Raw genomic sequence first — 26,544 nt, forward strand, 5'->3', positions numbered from 1 at the left:
AAGAAACCTATTTAGCTGACGTTTCTAGTATTAAACTATTTTAATTAGACATAAATCTGTAACCTTTGAAACTTCGAGTAGCCTTTAGCCCATTTCAAAACTGTGTGCATGTGAGACTCCAGTCGCAGTTTCAGCTGTTGTGGTTTTTTTTTTTGTGGTAGACCCTCCTAAGGGTTATTTGAGAAGTTTAGAAATGTAGGTTATGACCTGTTTTTGGCAGAAGGAGGTTTGGCATTGTACCTGGGGAGAGATGTCAAGTGTTCAGGATACTACCAAACTCCTCTTCAGAGAACACTTCAGGAGTTTTAATCTCAAGTTTCTTTTCTATGCTTTTGCTCAACCAAAATCTGAGATCTGTTCCAACTCACTCCATCTTCTAAACAGCACAGAGGAGACAAAACTTCTTCTCTTGCTGTCCTTCCTTGATAGTTTCAGATGCTTTTGCCTACGTGGAAAATTCAGACATCTGAAGCTTGACTTCTTAAACTTCTGCCTGATGTGATTTCACTGAAGCAGATTGTATATTCATCACTCTTAATGAACCATTTATATTTAGCCACTGACTTTAATCCTTTCCTGCTGACGCCAGACAGCATGCTCTGCAGCTGGGGAGATGGCTGAACAGCAGTTTGTGCAAATGATGCTACTGCTGTTTCTTGGCTTGCTATTTGGAAGATAATGCATTATTCTTTCAGTGTAACATAGATTTCACTATTCCATGTAGTTGGCTATAAATTATGCCTGTCTTTTTCTCTCTAACTAGTAATTGTAGCAGATTTCAATAAGAGACAGATCATTTTTAGACTTTAAAAATTAGAAAATTGTCTTTCTTTTCATTGACAAATGTTTTTCTTTACATAGCTGACTTTGGTTTTGCTCGTTATCTGCATAGCAACATGATGGCTGCAACTCTGTGTGGTTCCCCTATGTATATGGTAAGTGACAGTATATTTCAGATTATGTTGCTTATCTCAAACATTCTGCTACCAGAACAAAATGATTTACTGCTTGCAGATTGGCAAATGCCTAATATTGCTTCAGAAGTATTAGAAGCAGCATGCAGTGCACCTTTCCATAGTTTTACTAGCTCCTTTTTTTCTTGTGGAGATCATGATTGTTAAAATCAGAGAGACATTGAACATTTCTTAGCACTGCCAGGAGGAAAAATCTTAGAGAATTAAAAGAAATAAAAGACAATACATCTTAGCATTAATTTTTTGGCAAAGTAGTTTCATTCCCACTTACTTCCCCCCCCCCCCCCCCCCCCCCCCCCCCCCCCCCGAAATAGGGCATTATCTCCTTCCAGTTTCTAAGAAAATAAAAAGTGATCAAATACAGACTAGGAGAGCTTTACAGTAGTAGTTAAAAAACCTACTTGATGTTTTCATTCTAGTTATTTAATGTATTCTCTCACATGTGGGGTTCGTTTTGTTTGGTTTTTTTAAAAAACAATTTGGAGTTAATTGCCATGAATTTTCACTAAATAGTGTGGTAGTCAATTGAGCACTGAACTGTGACTTTGGCACTACCACTACTGTACCGTATGGTCATGGGAAGATAGTTTTGCTTTCACTTTTCTTGTTTTTGTATATGTAAAATGGTGATAATGATATTCCTTATGAAATGCTTGGTTATTTATTCACAAAGAAGACTGCACAAACCAAGTAAATAATGTTTACCTCTTATTCCCATACATGCCGATTGCTAGATGCTTTCTTTAGAACTTCAACGTTTCTAGTTTTCTGTGGTTTTGAAACATAGCTTTCATTTTAGATAGGTCTGTTACCTTTCAAGTCATGTGATGCAGATTAAAATGTTAATTTTCTCTTACAATAAAGTGGTCTCTGTTAATACTGCTCTGACAGAAGAACTGTAGAATTCGTATTGCTGTGGCTTTGCTTTTTTGTTTTCCCTTCTGAGAGTTTGCTGTTCTTTCCAGGCCCCTGAAGTGATTATGTCTCAACACTATGATGCTAAAGCAGACCTGTGGAGCATAGGAACTGTGATTTATCAGTGTCTTGTTGGAAAACCACCTTTTCAGGTAACACTTTATTTTCTTTTCCCTCTTTTTAGTCTCGTGGAAATTCCTAGGGCTTTTTCATCCAGTCATGAAAACAGAAGTAGCGATGTCTGAGTGTAGTGTTGATGCTTCAAAGGCCAGATAGCTTGAGGATACCAAGGGAGAAGTTGCTCATACTTAGTCTATGAGATCAGTGTGTTCAATCTAGAGGAGATATATAAGGATACTCAGTACTGAAGTCACTGCTGTGCTTGGGGTTTTCTCCTTTAATGCCCATATGCAAAAGCCTCCTTTTTGTGTATGTGTGCATGGGTACGAAAGCTATTTTCTCCATGAAACTGAGCTTTAATTAATGTATATTTTTATTTGACAGGCCAATAGTCCTCAAGATTTGAGAATGTTTTATGAAAAGAACAGGAATTTGATTCCTAGGTATGTCACCATGGCCTTTCCTGTCACTTACATTTGTTGACTGAACACTTATTTGTCTTTGGGAATGCCTGGGATTCATAAAAATATTTGATGTTGCTGTCTTTACAAGGATGTGTTACGATACCAGTGACTCATGTTGCATCTTGCCTTCATTGTATGTTGCTGAGTTGAAAGGGTCCTGTACTAAGGCTATAGGGCATGTATAGTGATGACTTAGGGACATGGCAGAATGCTGACTTCCTGAAATTTAATGTGCTATGCATTATTTAATGCATGCATTAAATTTAATGCATGTTTTACTTCCTCTTGTGTGCAGTATTCCTAGGGAAACATCAGCTTATCTGGCTGACCTGCTGTTGGGTTTGCTTCAGAGAAACCAAAAAGACCGAATGGACTTTGGTATGTAACTTTTCCTTTCGCTCTCTTGACTTTCCTTGTTAGTTGTATTCATGTGACCAGAATAACTGTCTTGACCTTTTGTCTGCAGCCAATTACATGAAAAGTGAAGTATTTTTTTCTTCTCGGTTATCGTAAAGAAGGCAGAGTAGCCAAAATAAATCATTAGGTAACTACTGTCAGTATTAAGTGATGCAGATAAATTATGACTTTGTTGTTGAGTAGTGAAATATAAATCAGTTTAATTCTTTCAATTATGGCCTTTCCCCCCGCCAGTGTTAAGTGATATACCTTAAATTTCATGTCACCATCTTATTTCTGTTACTTTAACTGGTGTTTTGGCTTCAAACTGGGAGCAGACATCTCTGATCTCCATGCGGTGTTGGTTGCAGAAGTGTAACAAAAGTACTGGAAGAACCCACTTTGGAAGGAAAGTTGGTTTAAATGGTTTCCTCCCTGTTCTTTTCTCTTGTAGACTGCAAATGTCATAACAGTATTAATGGGGGTACAAACTGTGTACGTTTGATTTGGCCTTGAAAGCTGTGTATATGTATATCTGAGGGCAATGAGAGATGTGATGTTACATCAAAATTGTTTATATTTGCAAAGATGAGTTCCTAGTATTGCGCTTAGGTATTGCTAGCTGTAGAGAATTCTTTATTTTAGTGAAATATTTTCACTGGGTTTTTTTAAAGCCCAGAATTAGTAGAAACAACAGTTGTATCTTTGTATTTCGTTAGTCCTCAAATTTTTAAACTGTGCGGTGACTGAAGTTTGCATACTGTTAGACATTACTGCAATGTCTGTTTAGGACTGCATTTTGCATTAGTTGGGAACTTAAACCTAGTACAAACTAGATGGATACCCTCTTAACAAAAGTGAACTTGTTTGCCTCCAGTTTACTGCTGTGTTTGGCTTTTTAGCTGGACATCTTTGGTTGCAGAACATTGTTCTTAAGATTTCAAGGCCTCAAATCGGTACTATTGAATTATTCAAACTGGCTACAACTGTTGCCTCTTCAAAATTAGTCAGGAGTAGAGTTTAGATTTGTGTGTGCTTTGTACTGGCTGGATTGTCTGTTACTCACTTCAGTCTCAAAAAGCCTTTTTATTGCTAGGTTTTTGGTTTCCTATTACTGCAAATAGTAGTAATGCTTTTTTCCTTCTTTTTTTAATGCAAACTCAGGCAGCATTTTCAAAGGAAGATCACTGAAAAGTTAAATCTTGATTAGTTCTTCTTAGCTGCATCTTGTATGTCATGTTATTCATGCTGGTTGTTTAAATTTTATAGCACTATTTATTATTGCAGTTTTATCATAGCTGCCAGGAAATGTTAATCTTAAACTTTTAGTTAATTAAAGCTAACTTAGCTAAATACAGTTATCTTTTCCACTATTATTATTTTATATCAATAGCTATGTGCTTTATTACTGAGATTTGTTTTAGCAACAAAATAGGTGACCCATCAAGTTTAATCTATGGAATGGCAAGAAAGAGCCTAAACCTTAAAGTCTCTTCATGCTCTTTGTAGATAAGACCTAGTTCTTTCCGCACTATAAGCTATTGGCTCTTGTGATGCTGAGATCCTAGGGTGAGTTGCAACCCAAAGTAAGACATGCTCAGTTTTTGTTTCTGCTTATGAAACTTCACCGTTGCTCTTTAGTTATGCGTACAAGCTTGGTTTTGATGCAGTACTGAAATACACAAATTGACTCATTCATCACATGTGGTCCTTGTGTATTTGTGATAAGACGACTACATTTGTTAGGCTGTGGAGAGAGGAGGATTCAAAAGGCATTTTAGTTCTTTACTTGAAGCTCAAGACTCTCCTACCTACATTTTTTTTTCCCCTTTTCAGTTCCTGCTGTGTTTTGCTCCAAGAAATATCAAACTTTTTTTAGTAATTTGGAATTTAAAACATCAATACTAGCATAATTAAGGTGTTGCTCTTCTGAGAACCAGGCATGGATTTTGTGTGTAGATGTGACTGACATAACTTGATTTAACTGCTGTACGTAAAAACTTAAGTAGAAGTCAGATCCAGAAAAAACTCATGATAATTGGGTAAAATGTCCCAAATGATAGTGATAGTATTCAGAGATTGATATATAAATCTGTATATGTGGAAGAATTAATACATCACAAACACGTACTTTGAGTAATTGATTCCACTATGCACTCTGGGTGTGCTGATCCCTACAGTGTCTTCAAACATGGGAAATTCACTGTACCGTTTGTGGTAGTGGGAGAATGCATTTGTGCTTAGAAAGAAAAATAGAAAGCAGAATGGTAGTGATGAAAGTCATGTTTTCCTTGGCTGAGCCACTTAAAGGGCCTCAAAGGGGCTGCTCTGGAATGTGTTTAGCAAAGGGAGTGAAAGGGAGAGTGTATAACTGAGCCCAGTTGCCTGTTGTTAAAGTAAAAATAGCAATGGAAATCTTGTAGATCTTCCAGCAATATAAAGTAGAACAGCAGGTGTTGTACAAAAGCTCAAGAACACCTGATCCTCGTGTTGAAGTTAATTATTACATTGTTCTTGCGTTACAGCTAGCCTCCCTTCCTTATCGGGTCATGGAAGAAAGTGTTGTTGAAGGAAGAGGAGAAACTACAGGCCTCAGATTCTTTCTTTTATTTTTTTGTTCCCTGTTATTTGCTTAGGTCTGATGAACAGCATTGTTTTTCATCAACTGTTAGAACATTAAAGTTCACAAAGCTCAGCAGCTCGCTTCCACGAACGCTCAGTTTTCCCTAACTAGCTGAACGTTGCTTCTTGTAGAATAAAACTTCCCGTGTAAACTGCTAGACAACTGGTTATGCTAAGTCAATTAAATGCATCTCAGCATATCCATTTACAACAAAAGCAAAATGTTTCTGTTGTAACGGTAACAAGTTAACTGAGGAAATTGTTAAAGAAATTGTGTTTAATTCTGCTTTATGCTATGAACCGGCTGCACAGGTGGTGTTCTGCTGTTGGCAACTGGGAAGGAGAATGGCTGCTGCTCCGTTGTGATTTTCGGCCACCTAAGGAGTAGCATTAATGCGTTCAAAAATAAGCGTCAGTCCTTGGGAAAGGACGAAGTGAAAATACTTTCAGTGTTTGATGTGAGAGATGCTCATCATTTTTGAAGAGCAAATTAAAACTGAATTAGTACCATATTGAACATAATTTAATGAGGAGTATAGGAAGGCTTCTTGTGTACATGATCCTGAAGTGCAGTCATAAAATGTCCTCCAGTAATTCAGTCTGATTTGCCTTGCTGGCTGTTGTTTGAAGTTATTCAATTGATTTTTGTTTCCTTTCCAAATACTATAGCAACATATAATATAGAAGGCTTTAATCTTTTATAAGCTCTTCACCCTCTGGCTCTGAACTGATTCTGGGAAGGCAACCATTTATCACCATCTGCAATATAGTCTGTAAATTCTATGTCATTTGTACATTTACTCACAATGGTTGTTGTTTCTTTTTCTACAGAAGCATTTTTCAACCACCCTTTCCTGGATCAGATTTCAACAGTCAAAAAATGTAAGTAGTTTTGTTTTTCCACTTATTTGTGTAAATGATGAATGTTGCGGGCTGGAAGGGAGAAAGATCTGCCAAATATCACACTAAGTGTTTATGAGATTTTCATGAGTCTGACTCCTTGTTGTGCTCTATTGTGAGGCTAAGTGTTGAATCCCTTTTTGTATTATGCTAGACTGAAATGTGATACTTACTTACTAGTTCCTTTGACATTTCAACTGAACTTAAATACCCTTGTGTGTTTAAGGATGTGCTGTGCTTATAAGTTGTATAAGGGTTTATGAAAGAAAAGCAGTGAGGAGATGAGTTTGAAATTCAGCCTTTCAAAATCTTAGTCCCATTTTTGTTCCCCTGGGTTTTCCTCTTCTAGCTTGTCCTGTACCAGTGCCCACATATGCAGGCTCAGTCTCTGGCAGTTCCTGTGGCAGCTCTCCTTCATGCCGTTTTGCTTCTCCTCCAGTAAGTTCTCTGTTTTACAGAACAATCTCTAGAAAATATTTTCTGTAATGTTTAGCCGAGAATTACTGAATTTTAGATCTTTCAATTCTTTAACAGTGTAAACGGTCATGTTTAAGAGCACAGAGCAAGCAATACTCCTGTCTTTTGCTAGAAGAATGCCATTAACATTTTGGTTCTCTCTTGCTGCTTGTGTTGTACTTTGTGGGTTTTTTGTTGTTGTTCTTTTTTGTTAAAGAAAAAATACATATACATATCAAATGCTACAGTAGCAAATCTTTAGATATGCTAATACGGTTTGCAACGTAATGAATGTTACAGATAATTTTTTAATTGGCCTTTTTGGCTAAGGCCCCTTATACTGATATGAACTGGTGACTTCAGTTTTACATGGTATTTGGAAGAGGTGCAACTGTATCAGGAATGACTGAATAAATTGCAGTTGTTTAAATCACAGCCTATTTAATATAGAACTGTCTAAATTGACCCTACAGGGTTATCCAGTATTTGAAATTTCCAAATTCAAATACATTTCATATTTCTAAATACTTAAATCTTGGGCTGTTTTTTGGGTTTTTTTGTTTTTTTGTCAAAACTAGTGATGATTCTTACTTTAGAAGCTTCATAGTTAAAAGACCAATTCTACGTTCTGAATCACTGGATTTACAGGGGTTTTTTAACTTTCTTTTTTCCACTCCCCCCCTCCAGTCTCTGCCAGACATGCAGCATATTCAAGAAGAAAATTTGTCTTCCCCTCCATTGGGTCCTCCTAACTATCTTCAAGTCTCTAAAGACTCTGCCAGTACCAGCAGCAAGAACTCCTCTTGTGACACAGATGACTTTGTTCTTGTCCCACACAATATCTCTTCAGACCACTCATGTAAGAACCTTCCTTATTTTTACATTTTAAAACAATTTCCACTCGTAACATACCTTTATGTCCTGTTAGTCTTTGGCGCTCTTTTCTCTAAATGTGTCTCAATTCACATTGGAACTTATTTCTTTAGTTTGATTACTCTTTGAAGGGAGACTGTTTGGTACACCTGCATGTCCATCTGGGACTTTTTCACTTTCAATTGAGTAGCCAGATATGCCAAAGATACCAGGGTGATTTAAAGGCATGGAAGATACTGGGGTTTGGCAGTAGAAGAAAAGAGTCAGTTGTAAACAACTGCTGATAAGAAGCCCAAGGATTCTCTTAGTGGAGGCAGGCACTTTGTTACCTCCAGACTAACTGAACATTTATAGTCTGTGCTGTAGAGCTTTAGATAATAAACAAGTGCAGGTAAAAACATAAAAAATGTTTAACATGAAAGGTAAGGCGTCAGAGTGGGCTTATACAATAGACTTGGATGTAGCATGTTGCCATTTTATGACATTGTCTAAACCTGAATTGCCACTAGGAAGCTAGTGAGCTGATTTCTATACAATGCCACCAACTTGTGTTAAATATTTGACTAGATTAGTGCCTTAATCTCTGAAGGGTTTCTGTCATTCGTTATTATAAATTTCCCAATGCTGATACCTTGTATTCTTAAACAGTGGATTTTATTTCAAAATTATTATAATTAGTATAGCAAAAAAAAAAAACCTCAACAAAAACAAACAACAAAAAAACTTGTTAAAGAACTGCCTTCCCCAGTTACATTTTTGTTGGTGGTCACATTTGAGGTGTTTTCATACAAGAAACAGTTTATGGAAAACTTTTGTATGTTCACAGAAGTTTGTCAGAAGCGGTTATTTCTACAACAGTAATATTGGAGATGTTTTTTTAAGATTCTGCTTCATGATGTGGGTTTTCAATGTGTTCTTCTGCTTACTGTAGATGATATGCCATTGGGAGCAGCTGGCAGGCGGGCTTCAAGCGAGTTCTTGATGTGTGGAGGGTAGGTGTGCTGAGCTTTATCCAAAAGAAGTATCATGTTCTAAAATTGATCTTGCAGCTGTAGAAGGGGTTGCTGGGTTTTTGGCAGTGATGGGTTTACATAGCTGTGTGGACTTTCTTAAAGATTAATATGCCAAGTTGAATTTAATATGAATATGTCAACAGCTTGAATTCAGAAAGTTTTGCTGCAAAGTAGATAGTTTCTCTGATGTGAAGAACTGTCTTTTGACAGTGGTTTTTGTTTTCACAGGCAGTCACCATTAACTATTTCTGGAAGCTCAGGAACTATACAGAAACCATCCTCAGCCTCTTCTCGAAGTACTGCTTCTGGTACAGCTAACAAGTGCGTGATGTAGGCTTAGTATTTCCTCTCTTTTAAAAAGGTTCTCTGCTGCTATCTGGTTTGGTTTTGTTTTGTTTTGTTTTAATTGTGTATGGCTACTGGAAACTGAACTGAAATAGAAGCTAGACCTGTTTTTTCCAGGCTCTCTACACTTAATGCATTCTAATGGCTGATGGTTGTGTAGCTAATTTCTGGCTCTGATGCGTCCTCAAAAGATTTCCTTGAGCAAAGATAGCATTCTTTTGTCTGCTTAAATTTTGAACTGGTTGAAAGCAGAAACTTCAGAGACATAACTGACTTGTCCTTTTTGGTGTTATGAAGCACAGCACAGTCTTCATTTAGTGAGTCAAGATGTTGAACGCCGTATACATTTTAAGAAGTAGCTGTGAGAGAAGAGGAACTTAGAAAGCCCAGATTGCTATGGCTGTGTCTCTCATGGCTGGATTGTCTCGTGTCTGGTAACTGGGTGTGGCTTCTGTGCAAGCGATTACTGTGAATTTTGTGTTTGTGTCTCACAAGATACCAAAGAAGCCACATGAAAGTTTTAAACATGTATTGCAGCTTTTCCATCAGCAGGACTGTTTATAAGTCCTCTTTCTTCCACGTGGTTGTAGACTAGGTTTCTGCTAGTTTGAAATAGAACTGATATTCATCAGTGGTGCCTGAAATCTTTCCTGTATTATATTGGAAAATGTAAAGCTTAATCATGCTGTTTATCTACTCATGTAGTATCTGAACAGAAGGATTAGATTTGTCATTTGACCAAGTAATGAATTTCATAATGTTTTCAGTACAAACAAAGAGGATGAGTGGCTAAACGGGGAATAAAGCTGTTATGTTAGGTGTATTTTTGGCTTATGCTAATACTACAGGGCTGCAAGTCAGCATTATTTGTTTAGAAATGCTTGTCACAAGAAAAGTTTGCTACTTTGTGCTGATCTTTCTGCAGTTTGTGAAATCTGCTGACATGGGCTATCCATACAGCTTTAGTCTTACCTTTTATGTTTAAGGGCAGATAATGGGGATGGCTTGCCTGTAAAGATCCATTTGCTCTGGATTGGCCATGTACAGCGTATTATAAATACCTTGGAATTTCCTATTTTAAATTGTGTCAGGCATCACGGTTTTTAGCGTTACAGATTTTATGAAAATATGCCATTATGTTATCTGAAAATATGCCACTTATGTTATCTGTACATTACTAAGTTAAGAGCTAAACGGTCGTGTGATTAGAAACAGGTGCCTACTGTTCACACTTTCAGTGTTTGTACTATAATAGTTTGATTTAATTATAGGTTGAGTAAATTTGGTAACTAACTGGCTGCTTGGGGCACGGTCTGAAGGAAGCAGAGTGTGTGTCTGATGTTCTACAAGATGCTGCTTTTGGTTTTTGGTTTTGTTTTTCTATTTCCTGAGAAATGTTCTTTCATAGTGTGTGATTTTTTTTTTTTTTTAACAAAAGGTTATGCCCTATGAAACAGTGAATTTTTCTGATTAGCTGATCAAACTGAATGAATCGTACCCATAGTTATGCTGCTTTATGTCCAGTAGAAGCAGCTGTAACGCTTCTCAGGCTCCAGCCAGAATGGGCAGAATAGGTAGAGGCGGTTCATTCTCCTGTGGTTAATTGCTAATTTTATTCTCTAGATCTCAGAGAAACAAGATTTGCATGCAACTCTGCACACATCTGTATTGCATCTTCTCTAACCAGTAACAAACCACATCAGACTCAAGGATGCCTAACCAGAGCTTAGCTTTGGGCCTGAGCTGGGGAGCCCTGATGGAAGGCCAAGTACTTGTACCATGCCTCTCCACCACACCACCACAGCATTGCTGCCTCCAGTTAGCTCACGGCTCACAGAACTCACTTGGATATACGTGAAAGGCTGTGTGAGAGCAGGGGAAGGCATTTTCCATGCCGAGTACTTTAAAAGTTGAAGTGCCTTCACGGACTCCTCAGTGTCACTGCCACAGTTTAAGTAACATCTGCTTCCCCTCTCCTGGAGGTTGGGCCTAGGGAGCCTCCCTGTGCTACCTCAGCATGTTGTGTTAGTCGTAGCAGGCTGCCTGCTGCCTTTGTGTGGTTTCCACTTGTGAGACCTTCTCCTTGCGTGGAAGCTTTCCGGCCTTCTGCCGACTGTGTGCTCACAGCTGACTTCCAAAGTACTCTGTAGTATCTAGAAACTGGGTGGCAATAAAAGGACAAACTTCTTTTGCTAAGGAAGTCCTATGCATAATAGGAAGTAGTATTTAATTCTCAGAGGTAGCAAAGAGAATAGGACAAATACAATCAGAAACCCAGATTTCTGTTCAGCTGTAGCCGTGCAGTGAGTGCTGTAACTGCTTGTTTTCTAGAGCTCGTGGTAGAACTTTTTTCACATTTCCTCTAAGAATTTCTAATCTTTCTCTGAAGAGGTGGTCAATAAAGGACCAGATACTAAACTGATTATCTTCCAAAAAGCCCATTCGTTTGAAATTCTTTCCATTGAATTCTGTCTTCCTTTAAAAGTGTTGGTAACTGATTACGTTGCAGTGGTTTGATTCCCTTATCAGATAGTACACCGAGGTAAGCCAGGTCACTGACTCTTCAGTTGAATTTGGGTAATGCTAATCTGCAGTTTGAGTCTGTGGATTAATGTTCAGGTGTGTGGTTTTGGTCATTTTGTCAGGGGTTGATTACATAACATGTTTTCCTTTTGCAAGTTCACAGTGTCTCTTGGGATATCTCTGTGATTTAATGGCTTTTGTACACATTCCAGCCCTGCTGCTGAACTTCCTGTTCTTAGCGCAGCGGGTTTTCCTAGAACGCTATTTTGAAGCGTGGTAAACAGAGCGGGCTGATTGGCAGGAAGTCGGAGGGATCTGTAGATCGCTGTGATGCGTGACGAAGGGCTTCAGCTAGTACTGCACTCTCAGCTTGATCTGATACTAGCCAGTATAACAAAGGTAGTTAGGAACGAACAGTTCCTGATTTTCCTCTGTGAAGTGTTACAGCTAGACTAGGACAAGCTAAGATTGTGTTGCATGCAGGGAGTGCAGAAGCAGCTTATTTGCCTGTTTTCTAGATTTTCTTGAAATTTCAACAATGGTACAATTCTGAGAGAGACCTGTCTACCTATATTCATCTCCTGTCACCATACCTTCCTACTTCAGGCATTGTCAGCCTTCGGTATCCCCCCGCAGCGAAACGGCACCTATCCCAGTTCCCACTCAGCTACGGAATTACCAGCGCATAGAACAGAACCTCTCCTCTACTGCCAGCCCCGTGTCAAACCCCCACGGATCACCAAGGTGAGATTTTTTTTTTTTTAAAACTCCTTTTTCTTGGTTCTAGTTTGTGTTTGTATCCTGACAGATGTCCGTGCTTTCTTGCTGATGTCATTTTTCTTCTGCACAAAAATGTACTAAAGAGACATTTTATTGATAACAAGTAATAGTTCTTCACAATCTCAGGATTGTTGGATGGGTACTTGAAATTTTTCACGAAAACAAAATGAGCTTGTTCTTTCACTCAAATGCAACCCAAGAAGGTAAAAAGATGAAGTCTTGCTTTTTTATTCCTCTTTGTGTTTATACAGCATTACATCATAAACTAGAAAGTCAGTAATAAGTTATGTTTTGTTTTCACACATGTAGTGATGAGATGAATGCATTGTTCTGTAGAATATCAAGGAAACAATTTTTGGCATGCTCGTTAACCAGCTTGTCTTATTACAAAGCTCTAGTGTGCCAGACATTCTCTGCCTTGTGGTCCACAGGATCAGGATGGTGAAGGTCAAAGACTCAGAAACAGACTACTCGGAACTCTGGAGATCTGTACAAAAACAAAACCCATAGTTCCTTGCATTGTTTTCAGTATCTCTGATTTTATAATAGTTGCTACACTTGGGGAAGTGCCTTTCCCTTAATCTATTTTCAGTTATCTGACCTGTATACCAGACCCAATATGGAAACTTTGTCATAATCTTTGACATAAAAATGGGCATTTGCAGCAATACATTTCACCTGATTGTCAAATTCAAAATTTGATGATCAAGTTGTTTGAAGATTAGGAATCCATGTACTAAGGGATATCTGTTTTAGTTTTCTCCAGTTAAGAGACTATTATGGCATTGAAAGTTAAAAAGTCGATGTGAACAAAGTGAATTAAATCTTGCTTGTTTTCAGTATGGGAAGCTTAGCTGAAGTTGTTAGCTTAATAAGCTTCAATGTCGTAGCTTTCTCTTTAAATATCAGTATTTTCTTTAACTGATCATTATACTCCTTAGGGGATTCTGAAGCTTATCTCAAGGAACCACAGTTACTACAGTGTGTGTAACCATTCTTTTCACCTTGTTAGAGCTGGAGTTGTGAGACGCTCAAATACTAGCCCAATGGGCTTCATGAAGATGGGCTCCTGTTCTCCAGTACCAGCTGACACTGCACAGGGTGTTGGGCGCAGGTTATCTACAGGATCTTCTAGACCATATTCTCCTTCACCACTAGGTAAGCCCATAAATTCTTAGCAATTAGTGAAGGTTTATCTGGAACAGTAATTCAGAACACTTAATTCTTGCTTGAAATTATCTTAAATCAAAATCTGCCCAACTAGGTCACATTTGCAGAAATAATTTCTGTTAAATGACTCACAGAAGTAAACTAACTAGGTTTTATTTTGCTTTACCTTCATTTGTAGGTGAAGTATAAAGTGTAAATTCACATTTTGATTTTGTTTGCATAGTTGGAACCATACCTGAGCAGCTTGGACACTGTTGTTGCGGACAACTTCAAGGACATGAATCAAGGAGTAGAAACTTCTCAGGTGAGTGACTTTGGACAAGGCAACCAGTACTATTTTGCTAGAGCTCCTGCAGCGTTTTGTGACGGGGAGGAGAGCCAACACTACATTAGTATGGGTTAATAGGAGACACTGGGTAAGTGGTGCACTGAGTTTCTGTAGAAACTTAGCCTAATTGTGGCTGTATCAAGACACCTTTCCCCATAACTCATTCCCTACACAATAAGAGAGCAACTGAAGTTTCTTTTTCTCAAGATGAAAAAGCAACTCTGATAATGCCTATCTTTAAACAGGGATGGAAGTGGATGGATTATAATGAATGGTAGTAACATGCTTCTCAGAATCTGGTTTTGATAGACCAGCTCTGTCATGCCAGTCCTCAGAAAAGGGAAGAAAAACTGCCGGTGTACAGCGTCCAACACGTTTTCGTCATTCCTTTAGGAAATTGACTGGGATCTGATGTTAGTGTTGCTAAGCATTCAGTAAGCTTTGCAAGTCGTAAATTATGATGGCATGCCAGCAGGAAAAAAAAAAAGATCAGAGAGAAATAGGACTTGAAGACGTTCTGAGACTGTTAAAGATGGAATCGCACTGTAATGCCGGAAGGACTGGGCATAAGAATATGCAATTCAGCAACATGTTCTTTTGCTCTATGCACATTTTGTGTGCATTTTCTTCTTTATCTAAAATACTAGTTATACTCTTTATTTTTACTTTCTAAGAGGTGGTGTTGAAACTGCATTGTGGGTTTTTCCCTTATTTAAACACTTTCCAAAATCATCTGGAGATGACAGAACCTTCATTTCTTGGAGTAGCCATATTTCAAATATCTGGGAATAGTTTCATCCATATGAAATGAAGTTCTATGACGTGTCTCAAAAATTGCCTTCATAATTGCTATGCCATTGGCAGTCTCAACAAAAAGGCAAGGAATGAATCCTCAGATTTGAAATAGTCTCTTAAAAAAAAGGGTGCATGTGAAGAGAATACAAAGCAGTGTGTATGCTTTTCTTGTTGCATCTTTTCTTTGGAGAGAATTTTGTAGGGCTGCTGTTTAGTGCCTTTTGCCAGTGTCAAACTGACTTGTACTTGTAACATACCACAGCACTGTTTTTATGGTTATAAGGGTTTTCAATGTTTCATTTCTTCATCTGTTGCCTGCATTCTTTTCCTGCTTGATTTTATTTCTTAATTTCAAATGACTGCAGTGGTATTTCTACTTGTAAAATACCACAAATCGCAGCAAGTCTGTTTTTCAGTGTTAAATGGGTATGGGAAGCTGTCTTTTGCTTCTCGGTGAAGTGAGGTCATCTGTACTGAGATTTTCTAAGGACTGAAGATGTCTGTCATAATGTAGCTTCTGAACTAATTGAGCTGGTCTTGCTCCCAGTGGCAGCAGAGGACAAACTTCTAATTCAGAAGCCTTCCCTGTGGTGGCAATGACACTAGAACAGTAACCAGTGAGATCTAAGACTGGTTTCTGAAACGACAGGTGAGGACTTTCAATGCTATGAGACAGATGAGCAGAGAGATTTCAAACAAGCAAATTCTTGGCTGGGAAGTTAATGAGAAATAGGCGTGATCCCTCTGCTGGAGCTGCAGGCAGAAAGGCTATTCTAAAACATACTGTTTAATGGAGTGGAATGAAATCAAGATGAAAAGATGAAGCAGCTCATATTCAAAATCTAAGTAGCAAAAGCATAGGCTTAAGAAGGTTGAAAGATGTGTCTTAACAGCTGGGCACTTTGCTGAGCAAACTGCAAGAAGTTTGTGACAGGTTTTTGAGTATACATTTATGAAATGGAGCCTATGTCTGAAGATTGTCTTGGCCAGCTCTTAAAAATCTTATCTAGTTAGTATGGGTCATTTTCAGTTTTGCGCCCCCCCCTCCCTCCCTCCCTCCCTCTCTCTCTCTCTCTCTCTGTGAAATTGTCACTTCAGTGTCAGTTCTTCGAGGTTACAAAGATAGGCATTTTGTCTGGGAAGCTGTGGCCATAAAGCTGAAGTCTTATGTATTGTTTGTAACTTTGCACAGTTCCTCATCATGAGACATAAAAATATCACGAGGAAGAGACCATTTCATCAAATTTCAGGTTCCTTATTTTTAAAGAGGAGGGGCACCTTTGAGTAGGTGAGATGTTTATAGGAGATATTTCCCCAAAGCCCTCTGTTTAAATGACTGCTTATAGCTCTTCCATTTCCATTTGCTTTAGGAGTAACTTTGCACTTGTACTTAAGCGTGGACTTCCTTTATACATAGTAAGCTTTTGAAAAAGATTCAGTCTGACAGACTAAAAAGTAAATGACTGCCCAAAATAATGATCCCAAACTGTTCTATCTGAATAATTTGGTTCTTTTTAGTACCTAGTTTTCCTGCAGGAACCATGAGATGAGCTGCCTTTTGTGTCTGCAAATGAAGTCATTACGTACAAAACAAGTCATTAACATGCAATGTCGCATTCACGCACTTGCTTGCAAGAATATAATTCCAGTACTTGAACCTCTATTCAACCTAGAGTCTTGGTGGCTGCTCTTGAAATTTCAGTATTGGTTATGCCATTCCTGCTGAATCCAACCACTTTATTTGTCTTGATGCAGGTTGCCAGAGGTACTGCAGCTGCCAGTACAGCTGTCACCCTGAAATCTTGCCTATTTGGCAGCTTGCACGTCTCATCAGTGTAATGTAGCTTTAGTGCAAATAGCCGACAGGCTAAATCCATTCTCCTTGCCATCTAGTGAGTTGATGATCAAACATATCTCATGATATTTGCAGTCCCATCTCCTTTCAGTTTAATGTTGATCTCTGGCATTTTGGGCTTCGTTGATACGTTTTTCCAAGCACTGCAAGTAGAACTTTACTTCATTGTTTTTCATCCCCACAGGTTCTCCGATACCACCATCTCAGTCTCCCCAGTCACTTTTGATGGGAGCGAGGTTGCAGAGTGCTCCTACTCTCACAGATATTTACCAAAACAAGCAGAAGCTCAGAAAGCAGCATTCAGATCCAGTATGCCCATCCTATGCTGGGTATGGATACAGTCATTCTCCACAACCAAGTAGGCCAGGTAGCCTGGGAACCTCACCTACCAAACATATGGGATCGTCACCTAGGAGTTCAGACTGGCTGTTCAAAACTCCATTACCAACCATCATTGGCTCTCCTACTAAGGTTTGTGAAGTTTTCCACTGTCAGTAAAATGTGAAGTGGTAACACACTGCCTGAAAACATTCCCAAGAATATTTTGGGGTTCTAACTTTGTTTTTTGTGTGTTCTTGGTCTTGATTCTTAAAGGCAACAGCTCCTTTCAAAATACCTAAAACTCAAGCATCCTCAAACTTGCTGGCCCTGGCTAATCGCCAGGGCTCAGTAGATACCCCGTTGCAGCCTAAAGACATCACTGACCCAAGGGATTTCACACACTTCCACTTGACCCAAGGAGGTGAAAAGCAGGCAGGAGAACAGCACAGCAAAACTACGTTCGGCAGGTAGGCTTTGTAGTATTTATAACCTGTAAAGCTGGGTAGATAACTTGACAGAAGAATGTACATTGCACACAGCAACTTGGAGGGTAAGAGCATGCAAAAAGTGAGCTGTGAGGAGATGCTGAGGTTTGGTGTATACAACAGAAACGTTTTGTACTGTGTATAAATATAGCATGGACTTCCTGGAGCGCTTTGTGTTGCTGTCTAGTTCCCTTTTGTTTTGATTATCTGAATATGGAATTTCATTGCCTCTGTGAAGCCGGTTCAGTTTTTGCTTGAAAATCTATATGGCAAAATTTGCAGCATAAATTTTTAAGAGAAAAAGGTCTCTTTATTTTTATGGTTAGCTCTATTTCAGTAGGTCCATGATGAACAGCGAGATTTCAAGACTTTCTGTACTTTTGTTGACGAATTCTCTAATAAATACCAAGAATCTGAAAGTCATCCTTAGTTGCAAGTTAGATAGGAAGATCTTACTGAAGAACTTTGTTGTGAATTCATATGTTTTTCTGTCTAGGTCTGTTAGCACTGGGAAGCTATCGGATCAACAGGTAAAGACTACCCTTGGTGGCCAGTTATATCAAGGCAGTACAGACAGCCTCAATACAGAGCGACCAATGGATACAGGTAAGGAACAGATTGATACATCCAAGCTGTCTTTATGTGCTAGGTTTTTTATGGAGTGCCAACTAGACACAGTTCTGCTTCCAACTTCGATAATTGGTTCTGACAATTTTTAGCCTCAGTACAGAAGGCTTTTTTTTTAATCTTTAAGGGAATATGTTCCATTTCTTTAGCATAGCTTTAAAAATAACTGAGACAGGAAAATACCTATTTCTGTGCTAAACACAGAAATATCTCAACTGCCTATAGTGGCTAGAGGGGTTTGGGTTTTTTTGGTTTGGTTTTATTTTTATTTTTAATACAACATTTGTGGCTGTTTCATTTCCTAATTCCACCTTGTTTTCATACGAAAGCCAGTTTATGTAATTCTGGGTCGTTTTCTTTTCTCCTCCCTCCCCCAGCTTGTCCTTTGCCACAAGTGGCCACCGGAAGTTCTCACCTCGTTTTTGAGCAGATGGAAGGAGTTCTGCAGACAGGGCTGGTCTTTAGCCTCCAGACCTGTCATGGTCTGCCTTTAGAATTTTTCTGTTATATCTTTTGTTGCAGGACTGGTGTTGTCCTCAGGCTCTCAGAGAGAGCCTCTGTTGTTCTTTTGTAGGCGAGAGTAGAGCAGAGAGAGATTGAAAGTAAAAAGATACATGTAGACTGCATCTTGACTCTGTGTGTATCGCCAAGGCTGTCCACTCAGCTTATTTGCTGTCAGAACTTCTAACTAGTCCAAGTCTTGGATCTACATCAAAGCATGTTGTATTGCAGTGCTCCAATTTGCTGCATATAATTACTTATTGGTATGATTATATGTAATGGGGACTAACTTGCTGAAATTTTCTCTTCCAGCTCCAGCAGGGGCCTATGGAATTGCAATGGCACCTCCTTCCATAGGAAGCGGGGCAAGTTCTCGGGCTGTCATGTTTACTGTTGGGTCCCCTCCAAGCAGCGCCACCCCTCCTACCTGCACCCATATGGTCCTCAGAACAAGAACGACCTCAGGTAAGACTTTTGTGACAACTGTGGACTGTTCTCAAATGCAGTATTTAGGCTTGCCCACTTCTTGGGCCAGTAACCTGATTACTGCCTTGCACAGTAGGTCCTCTAGGCCATACAGTAAAAGTGCTCTGTAAAGTAGAGATTAATATCAGATGACTTCTGCCTTTTCTCCCCTAAAGAGAGGGCCAGAGGCACGGATTTACAATACAGCGTTGTGTAACCTCCTGTGTACACAGCTTTACTCCACCACAGGGAGTATAATAGATCTCTATGACAAAGGTGGAGAGGAAAAGTTAGATTTCTGATTCTGTATTTTTGCCTGCTGCTGTGCATTGTACCAGAAACAACACACAAGGGCTGTGAGCTGACTGCATTTCGGCATGTGTTGGCTATGTTGCCAAATAGCAAAGATCTCAAGGTAAAGGCCTTCATCTGCTCAGGATGAGCAGGAGTCTGCAGCAGTGTGCTTTTGTGAACTATAGCACAACCTTTGGTCTGTACTGTTGGACTCTCTGCCTTGGAATCCTTGTCAGCCATTTCCCAGAATCTGTGTTATGAATTGTCACTGTTCATTACGGTGTAGCCTTTGCATTCTCTACAGAGTGATGCAAGGAACAATGAGGAGAGCCTCCCAAAAGTGAATCTGTGATGACTACTGATTTGTCATTTGCTATCATCCGCAGCCCCAGTGCTGCGAGATGGAACAACCTATTAGACTGAATGTGTGTGTTATTTTTCTTGTAGTTGGATCAAACAGTTCTGGAGGGTCTCTCTGCTCTACTAGTGGCCGTGTATATATGGGCTCTCCTCCTGGTATTTATATGGGTTCTTCTCCTCCGGGAGCCGAGGCAGCTCCGAGTCTGAAGTACATGCCTTATGGTACTTCGCCTCCCAGCTTAGAGGGCTTTATCACTTTTGAAGCTCCCGAATTGCCTGAGGAAACTTTAATGGAGGTATAGAAAAAATAATTTAATGTTTTATAATGTATAATGCTGCTAAAACAGAGACATGGTAAAAACAGGACTGCTCAGTGCACTTCATAGTTTCCTCTTACTGTCTCACATATTCCTTTTTAAGATCTTGAAAATATTCCTGTATCAATTGTGGCCAATTTCTCTTTGGTAGTTATTCCTGGCATTTCATGTATTTGAATAGGTAACCGAAGGAACATGACTGCTTTTGTTCACCAGAGCCTTCCAAAGAGGCCTCTGTTTTAATGCCAAGTCTCTGGACATGGGTGCTGACAGTAGCAATATCCCTCTGGGCATTGTTTTTAACTGCTGCTTCACAGTCAGTGGATGACATTAAATCCTACTTGTGGGAAGTGTCCTATATTTTTTAAAATGTGTGGAGGAGTGACACTTCAAAAACACAAATTGGGGTGGTCTTTCACCAGAATGCTATCCTTGGACTGTAAATTTCTCAAGACAGATTGCTGTTCTGTTTTCTCATTCACATCTTGCTGGAAGGTGTTTGGATCGCTATTGAATCTGTATGTTATACCATGAACGTTTGACAGGACACTGTATTCTTCCCACAGATAGAGTTTAAAAAATATATAGATCTGCATTACTAATGAAAAGATTATAAATATTGCTAAGATATGTTTGATTAGTTTTGAAGGCTTTTTTTTTTTTGAGCAGAGACTATGCATGTAGTACCTGTTTTAGTCACCAAGAAGCAGTGAGTTGTTAGTTCCAGTTGAAGTTGTTTAGTTTAAATTGTAAACTTTGGCAACAGCCACCTTTTAACACAATATAATTCTAGATCTAAGTGTAAATTAAAGTGAAGCAGATAAGTATGAAGCTTTAGATTGGTTCTCTTGTAGGTATCAAGTCTGTTATGTAATAAAAGCCAAATGTTCCTCCTGGCTTCTCATACGAGTGCCGAGCATATTTTTGGGTTGCTGATAACATAATAACAAGTAATATGTCCCACTTGTGATTCCTTTAGTTGCTCAGGTTTCAACAAACATAGAACTCCATGTCCCAATTCCTTTGGCTTTGTTGAAAGACACTTAAGTATAAGCTACAGTATCTTGAAATCATTAACGAAGAGAGAACAAGTTAATATCTGTTGATCTGTTTGGACCCGTTTGGTTCTGTAGACCATAGTGCTGGCTCTACTACAATGTGATTTCTGCATAGAATTGACATACCAAGAAATCCTCAAATGATTAGCAAGAGTTTTAAGTGTACTTGTTTTCCTTACGGCTTATAATGGTTAAATTGTTGTCATCTTTCCCTCTGACAGAGAGAACACACAGATACACTGCGTCATCTAAACATGATGCTGACATTTACAGAATGTGTTCTGGATCTGACAGCAGTACGAGGAGGAAACCCAGACCTGTGTACTTCTGCAGTATCGCTGTACCAAATCCAGGAGAGCATAGTTGTTGATCAGATCAGCCAGCTAAGCAAAGAATGGGGGTAAGTATGCGGTCAAATAGTATCAAGAGAATTACTGAATATTGAATACATCAAAAACGTATTCAAACTAAGCCCTTTTTGTTGGGAGTGATTGCTTTACTGTATAGAATCTTTTATAGGAATAAGTTGTTAGCAACTGAAGACAGATCAGAAAGAGCAAAGGATAGTGTGACATTTGCTAGCAGACAAATAAAAGGACAGTGTTTTCTGGCCTGCCACATAAGTTGGGGAAAGTGGTGAGGAGTTCAGGCTCGAGGTGCAGCAGTGCATTTCTAAACTTGGAAACTTGTGTACCAGCTTCTAGCAGATCTGAGCCCTCATCTGTTCCTGTTGACCAGGCTGAAGCAGTAGCACTGAGGTGGATGTTGGGAAGGGGGACGGAGTGTCCAAATTTGACCTTTTTTCAGTGGAACCAATCAGCCCTAATACAAAATCAAAAGCAAGGAGAAATAGGAGAAATTTGGAGTGGTGGGAAAGGGCAGTTCGACTTCCTGCCTTCTTCCTGAAAAAAACAACAACAAAAAAAACCCCTAACAACAAAAAAAAAAAACCCTGCAAAGTGTTTGCTTTTCACAACTGAGAATTCCAGGGGCATAGGAAATGACGCTGCAAGAAAAGTACATCCCGTCACTTGTGGTAAGACGTTGACCTCGGGCAGTTAGTCCCCACAAATAAGTGTTCCTTTTTAAAATGTCTGCATTAAAGCAGTTTGTATTTGCTGCTGCAGCTACTAGATGAGCAGATGTACTCTAAACCCGTGACAGAGTGTGAAGGGAAGGGAGGAGTGGAGTTGCATTTTAAACGTCTATCTTCCTTTGCTGCTGGGTCCTCTGTAGGGTTGTGATTAAAAAGTGGTGTCTGCCCGTGGCTTGAATGTGTTCAAGAAAGGTGTTTTGATACATAATTACTTTTCCCCCCCTCCCCTTCCTAGACAAGTAGAGCAGCTGGTGTTGTATATGAAAGCCGCCCAGTTACTCGCATCTTCTCTGCATCTTGCCAAAGCACAGGTCAAATCGGGGAAACTGAACCCATCCACTGCTGTTAAGCAAGGTAGATGCAACATAATCTAATTTGCTTTGCTTGTGAATTTTCTTTGCTGATACCTCACTCAAAAAGCTTAAGTTGCAACATTTGTTTGTTTTCTTCTGTAGAAGAGAATTGTAGATATGTACAATTGCACAGTTCTGATAGTAAACAAAGATACAGCTAGAAACTGTTACGAAATGGGCAGTTATTAACTTGAAATGGAAATTATTTGATATACACTTAATTCATAGAAGTGGCAGAGTAAATAAACATTAAAAGCACAAGTTTAAACAGATTGACTTTGCTAGTGCTGGGAAAAGCTGAACTTAGCTATGTTGTTGTTTGGTTGTTTTTTGTTGTTTTTTTGTTTTTTTTTTAAATTTCTTCTTACCTTTCTTCCAGTTGTGAAAAGCCTCAATGAGAGATACAAATTCTGTATCAGCATGTGCAAGAAATTGACGGAAAAGTTGAATCGTTTCTTTTCAGACAAGCAAAGGTTCATTGATGAAATCAACAGTGTAACTGCAGAGAAACTCATCTACAGCTGTGCTGTAGAAATGGTAAGTCACTCCTTTTACCTAAATGATAGGACATTGAGATGAATTGCTTCCTTCTCTCACATACCTCTTCTACATAACCAGAAAATAGAATGTATGTTTCCAGAATTGTGTTCATGGTAAATTTTGTTAGTCTTTCACTCTCTTTCCTGCCCTGCTTTAACTCTGGCTAAAGTTCCTGGCAGATACTGTTCCTCAGGGACACTTCCCCTACATCAGCACATTTGGTAGATAAACACTAGGAAATGAACTCCTAAGCCACACAGCCCTGTGTGCTGAGGTCTCATCCAGTAAGGCTTTCTAAAGCATAGAAGCAACAGAAGTAGCTTCATCAGTCTACCAGGTCAATTTGAAGAACGTCAGCCTGTCCATGCAAAGCAAAAATGGTAGCAAACATGTGGAAGCTTTTTCATGTAATTGATAAACTTTCTATCTGCCATGGAGCAGATGCAGTAACCATACAGGAAACTTAACTGCTTTTTTGATGACAGGGAAGTCTTTTTAACATAGCTGTCGCACACAAGATATTAGCAAATATTGTGCTTAACCCTGATAATGGTGTAGTCATGCACAATTAATTTGTCTTCTTTACAAGAGAACGTAGGTATAAGAACAAGCATATTTATTCATATGTTGTTGTAACACATGTAAACACAAAAGATCAAAAAGTGCTTTTATAGCTTATATGTGCAGAATATCCTTAGTTATTACAGCACAGGCGCTCTATTCTCTCAGACTTCGTTGTTGTCCTATGGTTATAAAAACAGATCAGCTAAATTAAGGCTCAAAAATCGTTTCTTCATGACACTTTTATATCATTCATTTTGAATTTTTCATTTCATTACTTGCCTAATGCAGTTTATGTAACTGAATCTCCTGAATGATTCCAGGTTCAGTCGGCAGCTCTGGATGAGATGTTTCAGCAAACTGAAGATATTACATATCGATACCACAAAGCAGCCTTGCTGCTGGAAGGACTGACTAAAATACTGCAAGACCCTGCAGATATAGAAAATGTACACAAGTGTAAGTTTATGTTGAATAATGAAAATATTGAAAATTACATGGAATTAATGCACTGTAAAATAACGCTGAAGTCATCACCTCTATTTTACCTCTCTCTGTTTGCAGATAAATCTAGCATCGAGCGAAGGCTTTCTGCACTTTGCTATAGCACAGTGGCTGTATATGAGCAGTAGGAATATCCCGAGGACCAGATGGTGTGAACATAAGGGACCACATCAGTGATACTGCACTTTTTTCACTACAGCTTAATTGTTGTCCTTGTTCTGCCCCACGTGGAAGATGATTCTTACATTTCTGTGGTGACTACCAAAGAAACAGCAGCATATTCAAAGAGGAGAAATTCCAAAAGTACACTTGCCTTACCGATCCAGCAGCTCATTTTTCCTCCTAGCAACTGAATTTAAAAGAATCTCTCTTCACATTTCAAACTGATCCTTGTACGTGTGCTTTGAACTTGAGTGATCAGGGTTTTTTTTTCCCTCATGAGGTTTATAGAGAGTGGATCCTTCTGCATCAGGTACAAAAAGACATTTCCCTTAGAAGATTCCCTCAAAAGCTTGTGAAAAATGTTTTTAAGTTGTCAGTAAAATGTGGCGGAGTGAATTTGGGAAACCCCAACCATGTGCAAGTGCTGTTTGAAGCTTTCAGGGCTAAGCTGGCTTGTATCGGAGCTCACATGTTGTAAAGATGGCTCAGCTTGTCATATGAAGGGATGGTGAGAAAGCGCTCTTTTACACAGGGGAAAGATGGTAATGGAAGAAATTGCGCTCCATCTGTGTAAAATCCCCAGTGGGTTTTCAGCTGATGTGGATACAATTTGGTGATCTTCTTCCAAAATATTTTGTTTTGCACTAATTTACTAAAGCAACTGTATATTCATTTTTGAAGAACTATATAAAAAAAAATTAGAGAAAGAAGGCACAATGGACTTGGCTGAATTTCATTTCAGTGTACATAAAATTCTTTTCAGAATTTCAAATGTAGCTTCTAGAAGACTTTCAAACAAACTGTAAAAACTTGTATTCATGTGAACCTTTCCATTTTATACCTATTTGTCTAATACTTGAGTAACTACTGCTCTGGACTTTCTCAGTAATAGCAATGTTGAGTTGCTGGTTGTTTGCTTTTTATATAGATTTGGTTGCATCTTTTGTTGTGCATGCGATATGTGCATTAATGCCTGCAGTCTCTAGGGGTGTAATGACAGTTCTCTGTAGTTTGTTTCTTGGACAGTATTACAATAAATACTGTAAACTGAAAGGTTCTGCAAGGAACCATGCAAAACCAGAAAATAATGTTGGGGTTTGAGATGCTGATAAATTGATGTAGAATACCTACATACAGTGTGTGAAAAATCAGGATTATTTTGTGTGCATTTTGGGGGAGAGGTGGGAAGCTTCATTTAGCCTTATAGGCATTATCATTTCAAGCATCCCATGAGATCATCAGGACAGCGATTTGCAAAGTATTTAGGCAGATCAGCTTCTCTGGAAATGGTTCCTGTACTTTATTTTTGGGACTTTTTTTTGTTACTCAACTGCTTGAATACTTGAATAAACCATTCTCCAGGACAAAATCATTTTAATCCTCTTAAACACAGTGGTCTGAACTATTTGACAAAGTTGTACAGGGCTTACACATCAAAATACTGTTTCAGTGTTCGGATAACCATGTGTTTCCTTTACTTTGACAGAGTAATGTACTTTTTACCTTATTTATCTGTATGAAATTCCAACAGTTAATTTGAAAGTGTTTGTTTATATAATGTTTGTATTTTTAGGTCTTTAATACGGTGTTTCTACCTCTCCTTTGTAATTGCATGCATTATTCTTGAAACTAGGTAATAACTCACTGAACTGTTGCGTAATAGCCTTTTTATTATGGCCTGTATAAATGTATATTAAGGTAAAAATAAATACTGACACTGGAAGTGTTTCTATGGTAAAACTGAGTTTCTGTGTCTCTGTGACCAAAGGCCAACGGTGTTAACTTCAGAAAAAGGGTCTCTACTTGGCTGCTTAAACCCGTTGCTGAACGTTCCCCTCAGCAGTTGGACATGCCACCACAGCGCGATGGGGCAACTTACTTGAGTTTGTTGTCTCCGGATAGCTCTGGCACAAAGTGTCCCTGAGTTTGTTTTCCCTTGCTTTAGGAAAACAATTTACCATGCTTTTTTTAATTGTATTTTTTTAAACTTGGATTTGAAAACAAATACGGTAAGTAGGTTCCTGGGTAACAGCTGTATGTTCTTTCAACAAGGTGGTTATTTGTTGCCTCTAGCAAAGAGGAGCTGTCTGGGCTGCCAAAACAGCATATACAGAGCTAATTGACAAAAACTGGCAGTTAAGTTACAATTTCTATCCAAACTTTACAAAAAACAGGCTTTGTCCACCTTGTAGCTAATATCCTCTCCCCAGCTGAGGTGTGCTGTGGTAGCTGGTAGGTGGCTGTTGTATTTCTTAGTTGTACTATCAAATTCTTCCCAATTTATTATTTTAAAAAAACCCTATGCCTGTGACTGGCACATAAAGAGGATGAGGAAGGAGTGAGCAGGGAATGCTAATGATATGTCTGAACA

At 38.8% G+C, this 26,544-nt stretch overlaps 1 protein-coding gene across 2 annotated transcripts in view; it reads left to right on the forward strand.

The window, feature by feature from the left end:
• The window catches only part of ULK2 (unc-51 like autophagy activating kinase 2), a 40,610-nt gene extending 14,703 nt beyond the window's left edge, over positions 1-25,907 (forward strand). The window contains exons 7-28 of one of the 2 annotated variants that reach the window (XM_050908883.1): positions 862-935; positions 1,940-2,041; positions 2,394-2,452; positions 2,769-2,851; positions 6,323-6,373; positions 6,741-6,829; positions 7,535-7,706; positions 8,652-8,712; positions 8,962-9,054; positions 12,208-12,345; positions 13,394-13,539; positions 13,775-13,855; positions 16,714-17,000; positions 17,124-17,317; positions 17,832-17,941; positions 18,776-18,928; positions 19,670-19,878; positions 21,179-21,357; positions 22,289-22,407; positions 22,786-22,943; positions 23,831-23,966; positions 24,072-25,907. In XM_050908883.1, the coding sequence (XP_050764840.1) occupies positions 862-935; positions 1,940-2,041; positions 2,394-2,452; positions 2,769-2,851; positions 6,323-6,373; positions 6,741-6,829; positions 7,535-7,706; positions 8,652-8,712; positions 8,962-9,054; positions 12,208-12,345; positions 13,394-13,539; positions 13,775-13,855; positions 16,714-17,000; positions 17,124-17,317; positions 17,832-17,941; positions 18,776-18,928; positions 19,670-19,878; positions 21,179-21,357; positions 22,289-22,407; positions 22,786-22,943; positions 23,831-23,966; positions 24,072-24,139 (2,762 nt within the window). In that variant the 3' untranslated portion in view covers positions 24,140-25,907. The remainder of the gene's footprint in view (positions 1-861; positions 936-1,939; positions 2,042-2,393; positions 2,453-2,768; positions 2,852-6,322; positions 6,374-6,740; positions 6,830-7,534; positions 7,707-8,651; positions 8,713-8,961; positions 9,055-12,207; positions 12,346-13,393; positions 13,540-13,774; positions 13,856-16,713; positions 17,001-17,123; positions 17,318-17,831; positions 17,942-18,775; positions 18,929-19,669; positions 19,879-21,178; positions 21,358-22,288; positions 22,408-22,785; positions 22,944-23,830; positions 23,967-24,071) is intronic. The other variant, XM_050908884.1, reaches the window with a different exon arrangement.
• The last annotated feature ends 637 nt before the right edge of the window (positions 25,908-26,544 follow it).

This window comes from Gymnogyps californianus, chromosome 20 (assembly GCF_018139145.2).
Source record: "Gymnogyps californianus isolate 813 chromosome 20, ASM1813914v2, whole genome shotgun sequence".
Taxonomy (NCBI): domain Eukaryota; kingdom Metazoa; phylum Chordata; class Aves; order Accipitriformes; family Cathartidae; genus Gymnogyps; species Gymnogyps californianus.